The sequence below is a fragment of the Etheostoma cragini genome, chromosome 14 (assembly GCF_013103735.1).
Source record: "Etheostoma cragini isolate CJK2018 chromosome 14, CSU_Ecrag_1.0, whole genome shotgun sequence".
Classification (NCBI taxonomy): Eukaryota; Metazoa; Chordata; class Actinopteri; order Perciformes; family Percidae; genus Etheostoma; species Etheostoma cragini.
This window is the reverse complement of record NC_048420.1, coordinates 20,311,034-20,331,529: the sequence shown is the minus strand read 5'-3', so window position 1 is coordinate 20,331,529 and position 20,496 is coordinate 20,311,034. Positions and strand designations below refer to the sequence as shown.

Here is a 20,496-nt window from a genome sequence, read left to right as displayed (position 1 = left end):
CTTTGGGTCTATTCGTGGTACCCCCCCATCCGTTTCACTGAGTACTAAAACATTTTCAAAACAATTAATAGCGTTTTATGTGTTATGTTTGCATAGAAACAAACCCAAGAGGAAATTGAACAAGATCAGTTTTGCAGGTTTCAGTTTTCATTAATTACTTCAATTTGCAGGAATGTTAAATCCCAGTTTGGTTCAACTTCGCTCTGGCTGTAGCAGCCATTTACATAATATACTATAATATAATTTATAATATTATATATTTATAATTATAATAATAATATACTATAGACATAGTAAAGTATGTTTCATATTATATGTCTATGTAGCAGCCATCTGCAACTTCCGCTTTGTCTGCGATTCTTTTCTCCCAGGCTGGCAAAGAAATGTCCCGCCTTATTCTGCCTTACTCTTCGTCTGATTGGCTTACCCTGGTTACTCAAATCAATCTCATTCACGATGCCTAAACCTAACCAATCCAATCAACGAAGGTAACGAGTACTAGCCAATCAGAAGCAGAGTAGGGCGGGGCATTCCTTCGCCGTCCTAGGAAACGCAATTCCGCCAGCAAAGTACCACAACGGCAGCGCTAAATTCACTCATCCACACAATTAACACCAATAACACTGTAACTGTGTGACTGCTGGTTTACATCTTCAAATAGTAAATGTTCATCTAGAAAAGGGAAGATTGTAGTTCGGCTTGTCACCTGTCTAGTTTACCTCAAATCGAAGTATTTAATTGGGGGCTCTTAGGTTAACGTTAGCTAGCTAACCGCTTGTTAGTTAGCATGCTGCTGTCTTTACACAGACAACTCCTCTCGGATTAATTTGATCTCGTCATGACCGAGTTAAGATGTCGAAAAACAGACACTTTGGAGGGAGAAACAGAAGAGGACGAGGGCCAGATTGAGCCTGAAGTGCAGACCACAGGTAGGTTCACTTAGCTAACAGTTTGCTAACTGAACACCGGTTAACTTCCTGCGCCAAAACATCCGGTAACTTCAGTTAACTTTTCGGCAGAAACACACTTTGTCACAACGCTTGAATCTGTTAAGCCACTGTCCGTCTGTTGTTACACCTGCCCAGATACCAAAGAGCCGGTGAACACAGAGGAGGATGAGGGGAGTGTGTCTAGTGGTGGCGATGGAGGAGAAAAACAGCAGAAAGATGAGGGTCAAGTTAAAGAAAAAGATGCACAACATAAAGAGGAGGAATCAAACAAATCGGCTGTCAAAAAATCCAAGAGTTCTCCTGCCTGTAAGTTTGTGTTCTGTTTACTGATGTGTCTGTATACTTTTAGCACTGCTCACTGTCAACTTTATAAAGCAGTATCAGTATACTATTATTCTTTCTCCCAGTGCTTGGCTGATGATCCTTTTTGGAGGGCTGTGTAACTTAAAGCAACAATCCTATAATATCTACTAGCCACACAATCAACATGAGCATATTTAAACATCAGAAGACGGTACTTTGTTTATAGTGGTATCTTATTCACCCGTAGAGTCCAGCACTGTGTGAGCAGTTCAAACCATTAATACAGAATCCATCTTATGAGAGAAACAGACTAGTTTCTCCAGTGACTCAATACACCCTTGATGGGGGTGTGGCAGGATAGTTATAGGATAAAACTGAGGAATGATTTTTCCTTTTTATTAACCATTAATGTGATTGACAAACTTAAACTGTTATATTTCTTCTTTTCAGCTGTTTTTTTGCAGCGCCTGGTGAGGGTATTCTTCGGATTTCTTGCAGCAGTTGCCTGTGGCATCCTTTATGCTGCGTATCTGTCCGCGTATCATGACAGGAAGTTCTGGTTTTCCACTAGACAGGTGGGTGATTCTGTTTTTCAGAATTCTGCTTCCATTAAATTTCCATTTCACTTCATAGCGTAAACATATCAATTCTAAAATTCACTTCCATGTGTCTCAGGAGCTAGAGCGTGAACTCACGTTCCAGGGAGGCAGTGGGGTCTACTATTACTACTACAAGCATATGCTGACCGTACCGTCCTTTGAAAGAGGTACTTGTATCCTTTCTGCTTCTCATTAAGGAAAGAAAATTCAAATATTCATCTAACTAAAACATCAAAAAGGACACTAACTTGAATTAAGAGCTATGGATGTACATTGAACAATCTCCTTGTCAATCAACTGTGTTTTTTTTTGGTTTGTTTCCCAGGGTTTTATGAGCTGACAATAGACAACAGGACTGTTTCAGGTCAGACCATTAATGCAGTGGAGCGTTTGTCTCTGTATCCAGAGCTCATCACAAGCTACATTTACAGAGTCACAGACAGCCAGGTGAGATTCATTTTGCTGTTTGATCAGCTTCTGATTTACTTTTAACAAAGTGTAATTAAGACATTGTCCGTTTTTACCATGCTACATTACATTTGTGTCAACTAGTTTTTTTGTTGATGGTAATATCAGATGATAGGTGGATTTGTATATTCCAAATCACAAAGCTACTAAACCAGTACAATCCCCTGTCTCAAAGCAAATAAACACTGGCAAACCAATTGGAAATAGTAACAATATTCCTGTCATATGCCTGAAAGGCTTTCAGCCTGAACTTTGTTGCATAGCAAGACCAGTTAAACTTTAGCTGGTTTGCGTCGTTTGGACGAGATCAGTTAATTTAGCATATTTGAAGTTCGCATATGTATCTATTTAGATTCAGTAGTTTAGCATGTGTTTGTCTCCAAAGTGCCTCTCTGGTTTGTATGTTGTTTTCTCAGTCTACTCAGTGACAACATAAATGGAGCTGAATGGCACATCCTTTTACTAGATGAAAAAAATCTGTACCTCTGTAATAACTTTACAAATGCAGAAAACAACTGTCATTCTCCATGAAGTTAAGAGTCATCTGCTGTCAGTGCAGAGGGCTTGTCACCTAATAATGCAATAAATCAGTCAATTCATTGAGCCAGCAAAATTGGAGAGAAGTTAAAACAAACAACATGGACTTGTCACTTATTTCACTGGGTAGTAAGTTATATCAATTAGTGCACTGACCTATTTTTGCACTTCATTTAACATTGGATTTCTGTCTCTGAAATAGTATGCAGCCATTAAAATAAAAAAATGGTATGCAGATTTTTTTAATGCTCTTGCTTAAATATAATAATAATAATAACAATGTTATAATAAGGTGATACATTTGATAATTTGATAAAAACATTTGTTTGTGTCTCTATCTTCAGGATTTTGTTGAGCCAATCTACTTCTATGTTGGAGCTGTTTTCGGGCTCCAGGCGGTCTACGTCACTGCCCTGTTTGTGTGTAGCTGGGTGATGAGCGGCACCTGGGTGGCCGGCATGTTGGCCGTGGCCTGGTACGTGATTAACAGGTGAGAGGAATTCTACTACCTCGTTTCTCTCAATGCCTCGTGTTTTCCCCCTCCTATCAAAGTAGATCAGCATGGTTAAGTTACCTTCCCCTTAAAACCTTTTTTTTTAGGTCCCAGTTTCACTTGTTTTCTTTAGTTTTCTCCACTTTACAACTCTTCTCTGGGTCATTTCTTCCTCAGACCAGATACAACAAAAGTTGACTTTGCCATTCCTCTGCGGGACAACTGGGCTCTGCCTTACTTCTCTTGCCAGGTTGCAGCTTTGACTGGGTTCCTGAGTAATAACATCAGCTCTGCCACTGAGGTGAGCCCCTTGTGAAACCAGTAAAAAAAAAAAACTCTACTACTGTATATCCAAGTTAGGTGGGACACTACATTTAAACATGCTAAAAAAACTGTATTTCTTTGTAGATGTTTTGCTATCTTACCATGAGTGCCACCACCTTCACCTTCCTCCTAGTCTGGGAACACAGCCACTATGTGCTCTTCATCCAAGCCCTCTGTCTTTTCTTGCTTGACTCTTTTGACCTGGTGCCACCGCGTAAGGTAAGGAAGTCACAGCACCTGATCCAGAAATAGTCCTGCACCTAAAACATTTTTTGTTCCGATATATAAACAAGATATAACGTGTTAAGCTTATTCGCTTTAGAGGTGGCAATAGGCAGATTCTGTTACTGCATTGTGTCTGCAAGTCCTCAAAGACATTGTGTGTTTTCTCCTTTCTTTCTCTTCTCTTTCACTGTCTCTACTTCCCCATCATCCCTTCATCCGCTATGTCAAGATGGCTGACATTCACAAGGTGTACCTCAGCTCTTTGTTCCCGGTCTACTTGTGCCAGTTTCAGAACCCGGCCTTGCTCAGCTCGCCTCTTCTCGGCCTCCTGATTGGCTCAGTGCTCGCGCGGTACTTCCAGGTAGAGTTAGCTGCTCCCTCACATCAGAGCTCAGTCAGTGTTTTTTTTTTACTGTATTTCATCATTAAATATGGACAACCTTCAGTGTTTTAATGTAGAGTAACACAATCTCAATGCAGTTTTCTGTATTTCTCTTGCAGCAAAAGATGAAGAAGGGACCTTTTGTGGCCAGACTGATGAAGCTCTTTCTACATTTCCACCTAGTCTTTACCACAGCAATCACCTTCAGTTATTTGGTCAAGGTAAAACCACAAGATGGGATGGGTCTGCATTGATCCATTTCAGGTCAAGATTATTCATTGGCAGTTTGAATCTGTTGGGTCATCAGCACTGTTTTTCATTTACAGAAACTTATACCTGTAAGTGAGAGTGACTTCATTTTGAAATTCCTTGAAGTAAAATTTGGGCTCAACACAACAACGTGAGTTACAGCTGTTGCATTCACACTTAGTTGTTACAGTGCACACTGTTTCTGAACAGCATCCATATTATTTAGTATGCTAGTTTCTGCCGGTGTACTCTAGTTTGAATGGTTTCTTTCCTACTATGTCAGAGACTTCATCACCAACTTCCTCCTGTGCCAAGAGAGTTTTCAGACACCCAGTCAGGACTTATTTCTACGACTGACGCAGTCCTCTGTCCTTCCTTTCTACTTACTGGTGCTCACTGTTTGCCTGCTGTCCACCCTGCAGACCATTTACAGAAGACTCAGGTTAGAGACTTGTGCCAAACACAATACATGCCATTACTCTTTGGTGCCATTCCAAGGTTGTATTTGACAGAGCTGGTGATCACAGCTTGGAGGTTGGCTGTAAAAGAATTCTCTTTGAGGCACCACTCAACATGTATTATGGTTTTACTGTTATACAGTGGCCAGCCAATAAAAACCAACATCAGACTTGAAGATGGACGAATAGGAGAGCAACCAGAGGTCATCTATCATGTTTTTCACACGTTGCTTTTTGGAGGTCTGGCTCTGCTGTTTGATGGGTACGTTCATCAGCGTCAGTGTTTTTTAATGTTTGGATTTTCTAACGTGTTGTCAAATAACAAATTGTTATGACACAAAAGACTTTGATTGTGTTCTTTTTTCACGCAGGATGAAATATTTATGGACCCCATATGTGTGCATGTTTACGGCGTTCGGCGTGTGTTCTCCAGACCTCTGGATGACTGTGTTTAAGTGGCTCAAACTGAAGTCCATCCACCCTGTAGTACTGGTGAGAGGCCTCTGAGTTGTGTTGCTACCTATAACGTATTCTTGCTTAAGGTATTAATTGTTGCTTTTCCTCTCCAGTCTCTGATCCTGAGCACAGCGGTTCCTACTATCATTGGTTTCAGTTTGTGGAGAGAGGTTAGATTTTCAGCTTGTTATCTTTCAAAGCTCTTTGTATCAGACATTTAAATACACATAATATCTTCCTACCCTGCTATCTTGTCTTGCAGTACTGCCCTCGTGTCTTAGCAGAGTTGTCAGACGTGCAGGAGTTTTACGATCCAGATACAGTAGAGCTGATCAACTGGATCAAGTGAGTCAACAGATCTCCCTGTATTATATAAATTTACAGTATCTATAAAGTCTTTATTGTGGTGTTAAGATCTTCTTCTTGTGTTCCAGGTCACAGGCTCCAGTGGCGGCTGTCTTTGCAGGTAGCCCTCAGCTGTTGGGAACCGTGAAGCTATGTTCAGGTTCAGCTGTGACCAGTCTACCGCTTTACTCAGACATCAACCTGCTGAGGAGGACAGAAGATGTGAGTGCGATGAAAGATTTATTACAACAAGGAAAAAAGGAAACTCCTGGTATTGGAAAATAAAAAAACTTCTGTCAGTTTTAAACAAAGCTAAACAGCTCCTTGGGTCCTTGGGTTATAAAGCAGCGATTTGTGGAACCGATTAAATTAATTTTACAGTAAAATGCCCAAAAAAGACAAAATGTATGTTTAAATGTTCCTTATCACAGATGAGTTTAACTAGCAAGCGTTTATTATTAATTTTTATAAATGAATCTCCTTTTTTGTCTTATAGACTTACCAGGTGTATGCACTGAGATCCGCAGAGGACATCTACAAGATTCTGACCTCTCAAAAGACAAACTATGTGATCATAGAGGACTCCATTTGCAACGAGCTTAGTCTTAATAAAGGATGCAGGCTCAAAGACCTGCTAGACATTTCCAATGGACATGTGAGTTTAGACAGTTCTTCGTTCACCACAAACTTCAGATTCCTATCTATATGTCTACTAATGAGTTTAAAATAGTGCATGTTGTTGCCATAAAGGGGAAATCATGATTTCATTCAAGTAGGTTTTGAAAGATTTCCCATCAGACAAAGTGTTTACAGAATACTGTGCAGTAGTGATGCTCAAATGAAGCTTCGCGAACCACTGTCTTTATTTTCTGAGCTCACCAGATGGTGCTTTCTGTTGAAAGAAAAAGGTTAAAGGAATGGCAGTTCAGTGTGTTTTCAACCCTTTGTTGAGCAGAGAGCTCCATCTAGTGAGCTCAGAAAATAAAGACAGAGGTTTGCGATACATAGATATAGATATACCCATACAGACGCATGAAAGGCTTGCTTGACACAGCCGGCTAACTGTTTACCGTCTTTGTGCTAAGCAGCAGAACAGCTGCTGGCTGTAGCTTCACATTTATTGTTTAGACCTGAGCTGGTATTGATTGTCTCATCTAACTCTCAGCAATAAAGTGGATTAGTGCTACATATAGGTGATTACAATGAGGGATTTATTTTGAATAGAGCTGGTGTTTTCTGTAAGCGCTTTACAAAAGCAGTCCTTAATCATGGAAAGTATTGTGTTGTTAGGAAATGTGTTAAACAATTATTCTTATTCCATGTTCTATATCCTCTTGTCTTATCCAGGTCATTTATGACAAAGAAGAGATTTACTCTTTCTCAAAGCACAGAAGATTCTGCCATGAGATAAAGATGAACTACTCGCCCTACACAAACTACTTCACTCGGGTTTTCTGGAACCGCTCGTACCACGTGTACAAAGTGAACGCTGTCATCTCCTTTCAGTACTGACAGCAGCTCCCGCCTCCTTGGCAGACTTCACTGGGCCTGGCTCTGCCCTTCTCCAGTGTTTCACAGTTTATCCACAATGCAGCACAGATCACTGCAAATATGTTGTTGCAGTGTGTGCGCTCAGAAAAAAGGTCTAATCACTGGTACCGTCCACATCCTGGTGTCGATGGTGAATCGGTATCAACTGAGCACATAGTGATTTTGGCCTACACCTTGTTTGATTAAAATCAACATGAAGCAGCCCTGTTGAAATATGCCATAATAACCACTTTGCTGTTGTTTTATAAGCCATGCGTTACTGTGATATATTTAAGGAAGGGAGAGTTTGAAATGTGTGGTCTGTGTGTTACTTGTACAGAAGCAAAGATCAGCTGTGGTCGCTGAGATTTATTTAGACTCTGCAAAAGGAAAGTAAGTAAAAAAGGGTTAGGAGAATTCTGTTGTTAAAGAAAACACCCAGCTCAGTTAAGAGTTCAATAATATAGTTTCTGGTGTATATCATCAGCTAATAAATATATTTGAAACTCAGGAGCACACCTGAGACATTGGAAGATCAATGACTAGCAATTCAATGTGAAAAAAAATAATCTGTGGAGAGACTGTTTGGTTTTAATGTGTCGTATGTGCTCTGCTTTTCCCATTTACAACATGGTTTTGTTACAGGGCCGTTCTGTTTTATATCAAAATATTGATGGAACAACCCAGGACGATAGAAACATCTGTGATCTTTCTTTTAGCCTTAAAAGGTAGTGAAGGCTGGTTCTGATGCTACTCATTTTAATGGCTTTATCTTCATCATGCTCTTCATCTGGATGCCTTATTGTGAGACGTAGGACTGATATCTCTTTATCGATCACAGCTTTAGTTATGTCTTTAGTTAAGAGACTGATCGGTTCCCCTTCCCTGGTTCTTACCTGTAAGTATTTGGCGGTAATTTCTTTCTGGTGCTGAAAGTCTCACCAATAACTGTCCCTGTGCAAGAGGCCATGTAGTGAATATTAGGTTGTATTGAATTATGAAAAAACTGAAGAAAAAAAATGTGTGTGAGTTGATAAATACAACGCCTATCTCTACAGTATTTTGCAATTTTTATGTTGAGAAATTTTATTTCTATGCTTTAAATGTCATTTGAAGGTCAGATATTTTGTTTTAAATGCAAATAGTAGTTGATATGGGAAAGAAAAAGACTACTTTATAAATATGAGTCAAATTTCCTCTTGCATTTGTTTTTTTCCAAAATTAATTTTTACTTTGAGCATTTTGGTCATGAGCTCAGGATCCGTTTTCCTCTGCCATCTTAACTATAAAGGCCATGGACACGCATGCAGAGATGTTAAATAAAAATGCTCCAAATGAAAGCATAACTAGAAGATAAAAGGCCCTGCCATTCCACACAGGTGTTTTCACGTAGTCTGACTAATTCCACCTCTGCTCAGATTGAGGTCAGGTGGATCTGGTAGGAATAACAAAAGGTTACCAAAAGTCCCGGGAAGACTTTTTTTTTTTAAGTGCCCATATTAAAATATTTAAATAGCCATTTCAGTATCTGTATTTTAATATCCACTTTCCTTTTTGATTAGAGTCCTTAATGATAATTTTTTTAAATCGTGTGTGCATAAGTGTACAACATACTTTTAAGTGACTTAAGAGTCTCCGGCCTTTTATTTATGTAAAAATAGCAATACTATCATGCACAAGCACACTGTTACAAGTAAAGGTCATGAATTCAAACTTACTTGAGTAAAAGTACAAAAATGTCAGCACCATACTTAAAAGTAAAAGTAGTATTATGCAGAATGACCCATTTCAGAATCAAATGCTATGTTACTGGATATTAATATGTGATGCATTAATGTGTTTATAATTTAAGTGTTGCAGCTGGTAAAAGGCTCATTTTAATTACCCTGTACACTGCTGGGTATTTCAAACTGTAATAACATAATGTATTCATTTACATTTTGTATTAATCTGAATATGCAAAGTGACTAAAGATGATAAATAGTGGATTAAAAATAATAACATTGGCTTCCAAAATAAAGTACCTTAACGTAAGGTAAAACCATGGGTAACACGTACATACCCATTTCTCAAACTCAGAGTATAATCTCTCTCTCCAGATGATAAACATGCGCAAACACGGCGCAGTGTGTCCCTGGCCATGGCGACGAAGCGGAAGCGGAAACACACCGGCGAGATGTCGAAGCGCAGAATGAATTATGTGAGAATGAAGCAGTCCTTGTAGCTGTTCCTGCTTTTAATTTTGAGATTTTTGTGTGTATTTTTAGTATATATTTTTTATTTGTTAATTTTGTCCTTTAAGGTAAGATAACCAGTCTCTCGGTGTCCGACTCAGACTTGACAGCTTTGCTAGTTAGCTAGAATATCAGCTAGCTCAAAACAACGTTAGCTCCGAGTTCGCACACAACAGAGAATACGGGAAAGGGGTGCGCTTGATTTTAACACCCTTACAGCCTCAAACCGCCTCTGGTCAGGTATGTCCAAACCCTCTTTGTGGACAAGCTTTAAAAACCTCGCCCTCTCGGCACCACACGTTAATCAAATTAAACCTCCTCTGGCCAGCACAGAAAATGAATACTGTAAACTATCATTGATCATATATCTTTTTTCCAAACTTTGCTTTCATATAACAAGAGTGACGTTCATAGCTACGTAGCCGTGGATGTACAATAAGTATGTAGAATTGCGTAGGTGTACTTAATATAATAAAGTACATAATGTACTTAATGTACTTCTGTAAACACTTTTAATACACATAATAAACGTAATGTAAAATAATGGTATGGTCAGGTTTATCACCAAGTAGATTTTAATTTCCGTTGGTAATTAAACAAATAAGTGTCACAATAAACATATGAGAAAAGTGCAGATTTTGTTAAGTTTGAGAAATATTTATGTTGACAAAACTATAGAGCCTCAGACAAATTTACAGTTGACAATACAGCAGTTTTCAGAGGTTTAATAGTACTCCCCCTAATGAATTAACTGATCTTGTGTGTTAAAATGAAATGCATTCATGTTGTTCCAGGACACTTAATTTCCACACAATTTGTCATACATCTCACTGTAGGTCACGATGCTGCCTTAAAAGAACGCATTTTCAAATCTTTGTCACTGTTCACCAGGGGAGGATGAGTGTTGAGACAGCGGACCGGGTCGCTGCTGTGACCAGCAGCCGGCCTAGCACGCCTCTTCAGACCTCCTGGTTCGAGTTCCTCCTGGATGGCAGACTGCTGGAGAACCACCTACAGAACTCATACCCAGGTCAGCTCAGCATTACTTCTTATGTCTATTTTCTTTATGTAATGAACCAATTTAATGATAAGAGTGAAGAAAAATTTCAAGGATAGCTCAGTTAATACAGATTGTCCTTGGATAAACATCTGGCAGGTATCAGCTGCGATACAACTTATTTCCTTATATCTCAGTGGGTTTAACATGGTTTAAAATGTATGAACCCATGACACGGCAACATATTTTAAATCAATATATCTACATGTCATGCCTTGTGTTTGGTAATTACATTAACATTTTGTTGTTGTTGTTTTTTTATGATTCTTAAAGCACATTTATGCAAGTTAACATGTTTGAATGATTTCACTCTGCTTTTTTGTCAAGTTCATAAAAATAACAAGTATCCTTTTGTTTTGCATTATAATTGTCCTTTGCACTTCAAAACAAATGGTCATTTTGCATCATGGTGAATTTTCACTCCTTTGGTTACCGGGCCAAACATGAACAACCATACTGTGATATTTGTTGTGCAACTAGAAAGTTTTATGTAAAAATAATATTGTTGTCTGTCAAAATCATAATGGTAGGCTATATATTTTTGATGGATGCTCATGAGGCAAGTTAATGAAAAGTGGCTCCACCATAAAAAATAATTAACCTTTAATTGCATGTGTGCGTGTTTCCACAGACCCGTCGCCGGTGCAGCTGATCGTCCAGTTCCTGGAGCAGGCATCCAAGCCCTCCGTGAACGAGCAGAATCAAGTGCAGCCTCCGGTAGATAACCGCAGGAACCGCACCCTGAAGCTGCTGGCACTAAAGGTAGCTGCCCACATGAAGTGGGATCTGGATGCTCTTGAGAAAGGGTAAGTGTGGAAGATGCTAAAACTTATAATGCGGAGGAAGTCAGTGTAACTTTTCATGTTTTTATTTTTTAACCTTGTTCACTAAGTCAATTTGGAGGGTATAAAGGAGTTTTAGGTTTGCAGAAATGTGTCATTTTGTAAAGGACAATGCAATCGTTAAATTTAGTTAAATATCTGAAATTGACGTTGCAGGTTTTCACCCAATAATGTCTTTGCATCTGTGTTGTGATAGTCCAACATTTCGGTAGGGTAACTGCCTAATTACCTCAACCGAAAGACAGAATTATAATTAAAAAAGGTCTAACATGTCTCTAATAATTGTTCTATCAAATCATACAGATGTTTGCATCATGTAATTATTCATCCTTCTTCCCTGCCAGTTTGACCATTCCAGTATTAAATATGTTACTGAATGAACTCCTGTGTGTGAGCAAAGTGCCACCCGGGGTGAAACATGTGGACCTGGACCTGTCCACTCTGCCTCCGACCACAGCCATGGCTGTCATCATATACAACCGCTGGTAAGTGAAGATCCACAAACTGAAGTAGTAAGAGACCCTGGCTCGTCCACTGTGGTCGGCCATTCAAATGATTTTACTAATAACAAATAATCTTGTGTCTTTCAAAGGGCCATCAGAACCATCGTGCTGAGCAGCTTTCCAGAGAAACAGACCAAACCAGGACCTCACCAGATGAACATGTAAATGCTCTTCCTTCCTTTCCTGTTACCACCCTCTGATTTGGGATCAGCTAAAGTTGTTTACAGAACAAATACTTTTCCCATGCTTATCTGAAACATCCAGGTCCAGTTTAAAAAATAAGTATATAGCTTTTAAGTGCTCAGTTATAATGGCATCAAGACGATAGTGAGTGAGTTGTCTTGTGGCCTCTCACAGGTTAAGTATTGTGCAGCAGGAGAAAGAGATGACTGACAACATCCTTACTGTGGTAAGTACTCAGTGGACATCTTGATGGTTGTCATGAAATATACCTCTTCGGACTATTGCTGATATAAATAAACATGTTATCCACATTTCGGTATGCTTGATCATTTTAATTTTGTAAAGGTGTGGATCAACAACCAATCATTAAATTGCCTTTTTTTCTTAGTAATACCTGTTTTGTCCCTGTCCACTATTTAAGAAATTGTCTAGTAGATTAGTTCCAATGTACTTTATTCTACCTTCAGCTGAAAGAGCAGGCAACTGACTCCATCAGCGTCCTGGAAGGAGCTCTGCAGCTGAAGAAAGACTTCTACGTTCACACCCTGAGGACTCTGGATCTGCTGGCTGCTGATGCTGCTGCCAACGGAGAGACAGAGTCATCGACTGCAGGGCTTCGCATCAGTGCCGATGAGCTGCAGTGTCAGGTTAGTGGAGAGCACAATGTTGTCTCAGATCACTCCGACTACAATTCATCCAAATGACAGTGTTTCCCACACATAGACTAATTTGTGTGCGTCAGAAAAAATAAGATTAGCAAAACACAAAAAATGGGGAAACGAATGCCCAAAGTGTAATTTCAGTCAAGAAGTAATTTAGTTGAGTTGAATCTTAAATTGGCCTAATGTTCTGTATTTGGTTTTTCAGGTGCATTATGACTTGGGAGGTATTTTCTTCCAGCAAGGTTGCACAGACCAAACAGCCTATAAGAACGCCCGTGATCACTTTAGACAAACAAAGGAACTATTAACAAAGGTAGATTTACTTGTTTATTAGTTTACCATGTCTAGATTTGTCTTTTTTTTAGTTTCAGTTTGCCACAAGCAGAATTTGTGGCTCTCGGTCATTTCTTATGTTTATGATACTTTTATTTTTTTTAGCTGGACTCAACTGTTCATGTTCACTTGGATGAGAAACGTCTGGCTGGCTACTGGAACGCCTGCAAAGCTTTGACTGAAGACTGTGACCCGTCAGACTCCCAGAACACACCCTACAACCAGATCAACAGCCTGATCAGGGCGCGCAACTACCAGGTCAGAGCAGACGCTGCTGTAACTTTAAAGCCAACTATTTGTTAAAAAAAAAAAATACACCTGGAACTACCTATAGAAAGGCTCAAATTGAAACCGAAGATAATGAGACATACCAAAAAGTTGTTTAACTGAATGAAGGTATTCAGCACTGTAAATCACGTGTAGAACTTTATATTGTGTATTCTTCTCTAACAGGCTGTCATCGAAGCCTTTATCAAAGACAACGTGTGCCGCAGTTTGCCAAACAACTTCAGACGGTCTGTTCTCAGGGAGTTCCTGTATAAAGTGCAACAAGGGTGAGACCACAATTCACTCCAAAAGTAATTCCAACAACAGTTTGCAGTGTGACAAAGTCTATAGATATATATAATTTACAGGTATTTAAACAAGATACTTCTTCCATTAAATTTATTTTACTTTATATTTACTTTTTAGCGCAGACAGTCATTCTGCATATCTTCTAACAATCTAGCCTACGACTTATTTCTTAACACTCTGCAGGGAATCAACCTTAGATGAGGTTTGCTACAAGCTGTGTGTTTGCAACGCCGTCCGAGATGCTTTGGAAGGAGAAGTCCTCAGTGTGCGCTTCCAGCAGCTCCTCCTCAAACCCAGTAAAAAGATGGTGGACTTCATTTTAGAGGTAATTTCTCACCTTTTTATGTCCAAAATAATTGTTTCATTATAGACTTTTGCAGGAGTCATAAATGCTTGGGAATCCTAGAGATTAAATGTACAAACGTCGGAAAACTCAAAGTATGTCTCAGATTTAAATCTGACTTTTAACTAGTGCATCCACCGTTTCTTTATTCTCCAATATCAACTGTTAGATAAATCTCAAATTACCTTAACTAATATGCTTATGTTGTACAATATATTATCCCAACTGGTGGCAATGAAGCATCAAGCCTTCCGATTATGGAAAGAAGCTTGTGGGAGTTGTATGAAAAATGTACATGTCATGATTGTTATTGAATTTCTACCGAAGTTAGGAATTGTATTTTCATAATAAAACTAACACATGATTTTTAGGAAATTATTTTTTCAAGGGGTATGAGCTATGCTGAGGTTGGTGTTGTGCTGTGAAGTTCGTGTACCTGGGGTTGACCTGAATTATTCTCATGATGGTAAAATTGAAAGCTGCTGCTCATTTGAATCTAATGTTCTTTGTCCTGCAGGTATGCACACTTTCGTTGGAAAAGGGTCGTCAGTCTGAGACATCAAGAAGAAACATGGGTACTTTCATGAAGTGAGTAAGAGCAGAGACTGTGTCACATTTATTATACACTGATGTACTAGCTAAAGTGACAATATAACTTTAATTTTGTCCACAGAAATAGACCATACAGATGGGTACATTGCAGATCACTGTGCAGTATCTTCTTTACATTCTGTTTGAGTTCTTAAACATCACTGATTTGACATAACACTGGTACTCTAATCATTTAACATCTTTTAAATGAGACCGTTCTTATCTTGCAGGACTCTGTGTGAAACCTTGGAAGAGCTGTCTCTGCTTTTTGTGGTGTCGTCTCATAAGCTCTTCGTGGAGCTGTTGAAGGAGGAGGAGAGGAAGGTCCTGGTAGAGCAGCTGAGGAAGAGATCAACCACGATCAACCTCAGCGCCAAGCCTCTGCCTTCCTTCTATGACATTCCAGGTACAAAACTGAGATTTTTGTTCCCATTCTGTTCAGTGACATCCAACGTATTCATTTGTTATCCTGCTGGTTATTGACAACAAAGATCTCAGTGGTATGATTCAATCTCTTAAAGTTTGTGACTTCATGCATTTTAGCATCAGCGAGTGTGAATATTGGGCAGCTGGAGCAGCAGCTCATCCTTTTACTGGAGCCACGCAGGATCAGACAGATCCTCATGGAACTCCACGGCATGGCCGAACGGCCCTTCTGGAGGGTCAACAGTAAGGTCAGAGGTCAATTAAGAGAAGTAAACACCATGATTCACAAATTGCCAAGATGTAAGATTAACTTCACTTATTGCGGAAAATGTTATATTAATTTTTCTGAATTAATGGAAATGCCCCTTTCTCTTTGTGTGTTCAGTGGGAAGTTCCACCAGACTACATAAACGTAATCCTTGGCATTAAAGACAACCTGACAAAGGACCTGGTTTATATCCTCATGGCCAAAGGACTCCACTGCATATCAATAAAGGTCTGCTTAAAGGATAAATGTTCAGAAATGTAACTTACTTGTATAAAATAAACTTTACTGGCCTAATTAAACAGAAGAATCAGAAAAAGCTTTATTGCCAAGTATGTTTTTTAAACAGACAAGGGATTTGTTTTGGTGTTGTATGAGCATGTCACACATTCTCAGGATGTAGGAAGTACACCCTTTGTTGTGCTTTCTTCATGAGGGAGCGGATGTTTAGCTTTGTCTTGAGGAACAGTGGGCTGACTACTTCATTTGACAAGATTCTATACATGAAATGAGCTTGTCCGACTTTATTAACATTGAAGAATACCAAATGGTTAGCCACAATTATTTATAACCCTTACTAAGGACATCAAAAAGTGGTAAATCCAATTTATGAGAAAAACAGTTTCAAGCAGTAAGAATCTGTTAAAAGCAGAGATGTTAAATATTTGAATCATGTTTTCCTGTTGTCTCAGGACTTTGCCCATGCACGACAGCTTTTCTCAGCCTGCCTGGAGCTTGTTACAGAGTTCTCCCCAAAGCTGAGGCAGGTGATGCTGAACGAGATGCTGCTGCTGGAAGTCCGTGCACATGAGACAATGGCGGCCGAGGGCAGCAAGGAGCGGCCGCCCTCCGACCTGGTCAGCAGGGTCAGAGGATACCTGGAGATGAGGATTCACGGTAAGTGGATGGAAACACTCTGGAGGTGTTACCTGGGCTTAAGCCTGTAATTTCCCTGTAGTTTTCTGGCAAAAGAAACATGTAAGACATTCTGGATGCACTCCAATATTGAGAATGTACCCTATCTATGTTAGTAGCATCACAACTTGCTCACTATAGATTCATACTGCAGGAAAATAAGGGATTATTTATAAAGTTTGGACATTTTAGACAACAAAAAGAACACTTTACCTCCTCTATCTATAATATTGTTTGTATGATAGACTGTACAAAAGCCAAAAGCTGTTTCTAAATTGTAACGCTTCTCTCGCCAACCTAATACACTGTTATACAAGATCAGCATTCACTGATACAGGTGCACTAAATTATTGGTCTTTGTGTTTAGATCTGCCTCTGCGTCAGGTGGTAGGAAAGGAGTGTGTTGCTTTCATGTTGAACTGGAGGGAGAACGATTACCTTACTCTGCAGGTGCCACCATCTCTGGTCATGAACAACCCATACATCAAGGTAAAAAGTCAGTGTTCAACGCTCAAGCCCATTTCTGCGTCAAATTAGCAGTTACTGTACATATGTTATCATTGTTTCTTACAGTACATTGTTCCAAGAAGACCATGACATTTATGTAGGTGATACAATAGTTAAAGTTGTCTGCTATTTGATTGCAATTGGTTGCCCTGAAAACTTGGTATGCTCTGTAATGGTACAGGTGTTGAGCTCCCTCAATTCCTTCTGTTTGATTGTTCAAATGCTATAAAAGCCAAGATAAGCTATATATATCTGCCTGTTACACCCCTTCATTTAAAGATGTAATCAATACGTCTACATTAACAACGTTACATTTGTCGGGTGGACATAAACAAGTTTCCATATTAAAAATAGTTTTGCTCCATGTGTGCTCAATGATTTTTTTGCTACCCTAAAGTGATCAATAAAATCATAAACTACAATTTTAAGCCATATGTTTAATAGAGAGAGACAAGCTCAAAGTGTTATTTAATGTCCGTACCACTGCAATAGAAATATTATATAATTCTTGAAGTATTGTGCATTGTTTTATACACATTTCCAGAATGCAATTAGAAATATTTCCTACCTTTGGAAACAGACTTTGTAATGATGAACCCTTCACTGGCTCTTGGATGGTTTAAATGGCCAGGACTGCTGTGGTTTTTGCTTGTTAAAGTCACCCCCTCTGTTTCCTTCTGATAGCTGGGTCAGCTTCTGGCTTCAACTTGCAAAGAGCTTCCAGGTCCTAAAGAGTGTCGGCGCACAGCCAAGGAGCTGTGGGATGTGGTGGTTCAGATCTGCAGCGTGTCCATCCAGCACAAGAGGAATCACGACGGCAGAGTGGGCCTCATCAAACAGAGAGAGTCCTCCATGGGCATTCTACACCGGTACGCTGCAAACATGCCTACCACCACCTACGATTTTACAGTAATGCAGAGCAAGTGCATCACGGCACAATTGTACGCTGTATATTAGCACATACAGGTGGCAGAGTCTTGCTCATTCTGGTGTATTTTTATTGTCTTATCCATTTAGGAGCAAATTCATCACTTTCATCAAGAAAATTAGAGTAAGTATTTCATAAACTACACTTAAACCCTCTGGGAATATATTGTGTGAATATATTCAATTTACATTAATTGAGGTGCTATTAAGGCAAAGGTAATGCATTTCATCTTATGTCTCACAGGAACCACTGGTGCTGACAACCCTTATCTCACTGTTTGTGAGGCTTCACAGCATAGTGCGGGTATGTGTCTATTTTGAGCTGTTAGATTGTACAGTGTGCTTTCAGTGTGTAAAATTCAACAATCTCACATAGGTTGTGTTGTAGTAGGATTATCTCACAGTAAAACAAAGAGGAAATAAACAGCTGGTTAACATGAAAAAACTGCTTTAATGTTGCAGCAAGTGCACAAAAACCATAGTGTGATGGTTGGTTTTGTTGCAGTTTTTGTCTGGCCACTTTAAGTTGTTCTCTGCTGTGCTTATCACAGTCAGCTATCTGACTCTCTCATGGGTAACCATCTGTTTTCTTCATTTAGGATGATATTGTAAATGAAGTGACAGCAGAACACCTCTCCATCTGGCCATCTACTCTTCCAAAGTAAGAACTTTTGTTGCTTAATGAAATGTTTAAGATGTCTTAAACCAAGCCACTAAATGTGACCCTGATGTTTGTGTGTGTCGACCAGCATACAGGCAGTAGACGTGGAAGCTGTGGCTGTGACGGTCAAAGAGCTGGTGTCCTATGCCCTCACCCTCAATCCTAATAACCAGTCGTGGCTCATCACACAGGCAGATATCTACTTTGGTGAGAAACTAAACCGCTAAGTTGGCAACAACATTTCAGGGGAAAGTATAAACTGTTTTACCCACATAACAGTTACTGAAGCCTTCTTGTTCGTCTCACGTTTTGCAGTGACCAATCAATACTCTGCTGCACTGAACTTTTACCTCCAGGCCGGAGCTGTGTGCTCGGACTTCTTCACCAAAGCTGTTCCCCCTGACGTCTACTCCGACCAGGTAGATCACACAGGTTACTCCCAAAACTACACACTAAATGACTATAAACAAAGTCTCAATAAAACCAAAACATTGACTTTCTACAGTTGAATAAGAACATACTAAATATTCTATAAGCAAATTATTTAGAGGTTATATCAGAATAGATTGACTGGCGGAATTAATAGCAGAAGGAGAACAATCCTGGAAGTGGAACTTCATGGATATAGACTAATAACACTGACTTGTGTTTACAGGTCCTGAAGAGGATGATCAAGTGCTGTTCAATGATGAACTGCCACACTCAGGTCAGAGTTTCAATGCAGTTGGCCTTTTCTTTCTTTCAAATTATAACCTACATATCTCCCTTTTTAATTGCAAGTGCTAATCACACTGCTGTCTCAATGTCCTGATGGTGAAATGGTTTAAAAAAATAACTAACTGGAAAAACACCTCTGATTTTATTACACTTTCAGAGTAATGTTATGTTTGTTTTCACATGCTGCTTCACATTTTTAACAGAATCAACAAATTTCACATTATTTCGGTTTTCAACTAGTTTCTCTCTCATCCTCATTAGGTTGCAGTTCTCTGTCAGTTTCTTCGAGAGGTGGACTACATGACGGCATTTAAAGCTCTTCAAGAACAGAACAGGTACGCTACAACATGACCTGACACATCCAACAGCCAGACCAACAGCACTATTCTGAACATCTCTTATCTTCTTTTTTCCCCAGTCACGATGCCATGGACTCATTCTATGACTACATCTGGGATGTCACCATCCTGGAATACCTCACACGTATCCTTTACTTTTTTAGGGAAAATGCAGACCTTGAGAGAACTAGCTTATATCATACAATTCTACTTTTGCAAAAACAAGCCATGCAAACATTTTGTCATTTTGTTCTTCCTTCACCGTACTTACAGATATTCACCACAAACGGGGCGAGACTGAGAAGAGACAAATAGCGGTAAAACCTGTTCCTGCACCAACATAAAATAGTTATTTCACTTCTAAAATTAAAAACCTTACCAGTACATCTATCATAATGTGTATATATATATATAGTCACTATCATTTTTGATAACCAATCAAAATGGCAATTTTTCATGACCTAAGTGTGTGTGTGTGTGTGTGTGTGTCTGTGTTAAAGGCATTTTTCAGATAGTCGTTTTTATGTTTAGCTCTTCTAGAAACAATTTCTGAAATTCCTCCACAAAGGTTTAGCGTTCACTCATCGGTGACATGATAGTGAGAATGAACGTGGTGACCTTAAACACATCAAGTCTAAAAAGGGCTTAATGTGGAAGTAAAGTAAAACTGAGTTTTATACATGAACAGCGGTTCCATAACTACTGCAACAATTTTTAGAAACTGCTTAGTCCTTTAAAATAGTTGAAAGTGATTTGTTTTTCCCCCCCAATCAAATTATAACCTGCATATCTCCAAGTCTACGCTTAGTAAGAGGCTACAGTAGATTAACTCTTGTTGTTTCTCAGATAAAAGCGATCGGACAGACGGAGTTAAACACCAGTAATCCAGAGGAAGTGCTGCAGCTGGCTGCACAGAAGAGGAAGAAGAGATTCCTGCAGGCGATGGCCAAACTGTATTTCTAGAAAACATGGGAACCACTTAGACTTCAGGCGGGTGGGAATGTATATTTTATTTTGTGGTAAAAAATAAACTTCTAAAATAAATATAGTTGCTCATTTATACACTTATCATCTTGCATGGATTGTTTAAAAAAAAA

At 39.2% G+C, this 20,496-nt stretch overlaps 2 protein-coding genes across 5 annotated transcripts; both read left to right on the top strand.

The window, feature by feature from the left end:
• The first annotated feature begins 505 nt into the window (after window positions 1–505).
• LOC117956371 (probable C-mannosyltransferase DPY19L4) lies at window positions 506–8,316 on the top strand. Of its 3 annotated transcripts, XR_004659239.1 has the most exons (20): window positions 509–929; window positions 1,086–1,256; window positions 1,704–1,828; window positions 1,929–2,019; window positions 2,178–2,299; window positions 3,202–3,347; window positions 3,528–3,651; window positions 3,759–3,893; window positions 4,129–4,260; window positions 4,401–4,502; window positions 4,608–4,681; window positions 4,814–4,972; window positions 5,131–5,250; window positions 5,360–5,480; window positions 5,558–5,614; window positions 5,707–5,789; window positions 5,879–6,011; window positions 6,286–6,444; window positions 7,137–7,366; window positions 7,409–8,316. XR_004659239.1 is itself a non-coding variant. In XM_034891394.1 (19 exons), exons 1-19 carry the CDS (start codon window positions 839–841, stop codon window positions 7,299–7,301), a joined length of 2,310 nt encoding a protein of 769 aa, XP_034747285.1. In that variant the 5' UTR covers window positions 509–838; the 3' UTR covers window positions 7,302–8,316. The 3 variants fall into 3 exon arrangements, 2 of the variants coding, with proteins under 2 accessions (XP_034747286.1, XP_034747285.1); XM_034891394.1 differs by having other exon boundaries at window positions 7,137–8,316; XM_034891395.1 differs by lacking the exons at window positions 3,759–3,893; window positions 4,129–4,260 and having other exon boundaries at window positions 506–929; window positions 7,137–8,316.
• Window positions 8,317–9,407: 1,091 nt separating this feature from the next.
• Window positions 9,408–20,445, top strand: ints8 (integrator complex subunit 8). Of its 2 annotated transcripts, none has more exons than XM_034891385.1 (28): window positions 9,408–9,519; window positions 10,445–10,583; window positions 11,242–11,416; window positions 11,797–11,937; window positions 12,045–12,116; window positions 12,313–12,364; window positions 12,606–12,785; window positions 13,006–13,113; window positions 13,239–13,391; window positions 13,587–13,687; window positions 13,893–14,034; window positions 14,570–14,640; window positions 14,874–15,049; window positions 15,187–15,317; window positions 15,455–15,565; window positions 16,027–16,231; window positions 16,617–16,738; window positions 17,441–17,625; window positions 17,774–17,807; window positions 17,928–17,987; window positions 18,283–18,344; window positions 18,433–18,551; window positions 18,660–18,763; window positions 19,000–19,050; window positions 19,323–19,396; window positions 19,480–19,544; window positions 19,673–19,716; window positions 20,246–20,445. In XM_034891385.1, exons 1-28 carry the CDS (start codon window positions 9,460–9,462, stop codon window positions 20,360–20,362), a joined length of 3,054 nt encoding a protein of 1,017 aa, XP_034747276.1. In that variant the 5' UTR covers window positions 9,408–9,459; the 3' UTR covers window positions 20,363–20,445. The 2 variants fall into 2 exon arrangements, with proteins under 2 accessions (XP_034747276.1, XP_034747277.1); XM_034891386.1 differs by having other exon boundaries at window positions 9,472–9,621.
• Window positions 20,446–20,496: the final 51 nt, after the last annotated feature.

Bases quoted from the DNA above. Each gene is read 5' to 3' on its own strand.
- LOC117956371 (XM_034891394.1), top strand. From the start codon at position 839: ATGACCGAGTTAAGATGTCGAAAAACAGACACTTTGGAGGGAGAAACA. The intron at 4,503-4,607 runs GTAAAACCACAA...TTTCATTTACAG, and splicing joins CCTTCAGTTATTTGGTCAAG to AAACTTATACCTGTAAGTGA. The intron at 5,481-5,557 runs GTGAGAGGCCTC...TTTCCTCTCCAG, and splicing joins CCATCCACCCTGTAGTACTG to TCTCTGATCCTGAGCACAGC.
- ints8 (XM_034891385.1), top strand. From the start codon at position 9,460: ATGGCGACGAAGCGGAAGCGGAAACACACCGGCGAGATGTCGAAGCGC. The intron at 11,417-11,796 runs GTAAGTGTGGAA...CTTCCCTGCCAG, and splicing joins CTGGATGCTCTTGAGAAAGG to TTTGACCATTCCAGTATTAA. The intron at 19,051-19,322 runs GTCAGAGTTTCA...CATCCTCATTAG, and splicing joins TGATGAACTGCCACACTCAG to GTTGCAGTTCTCTGTCAGTT.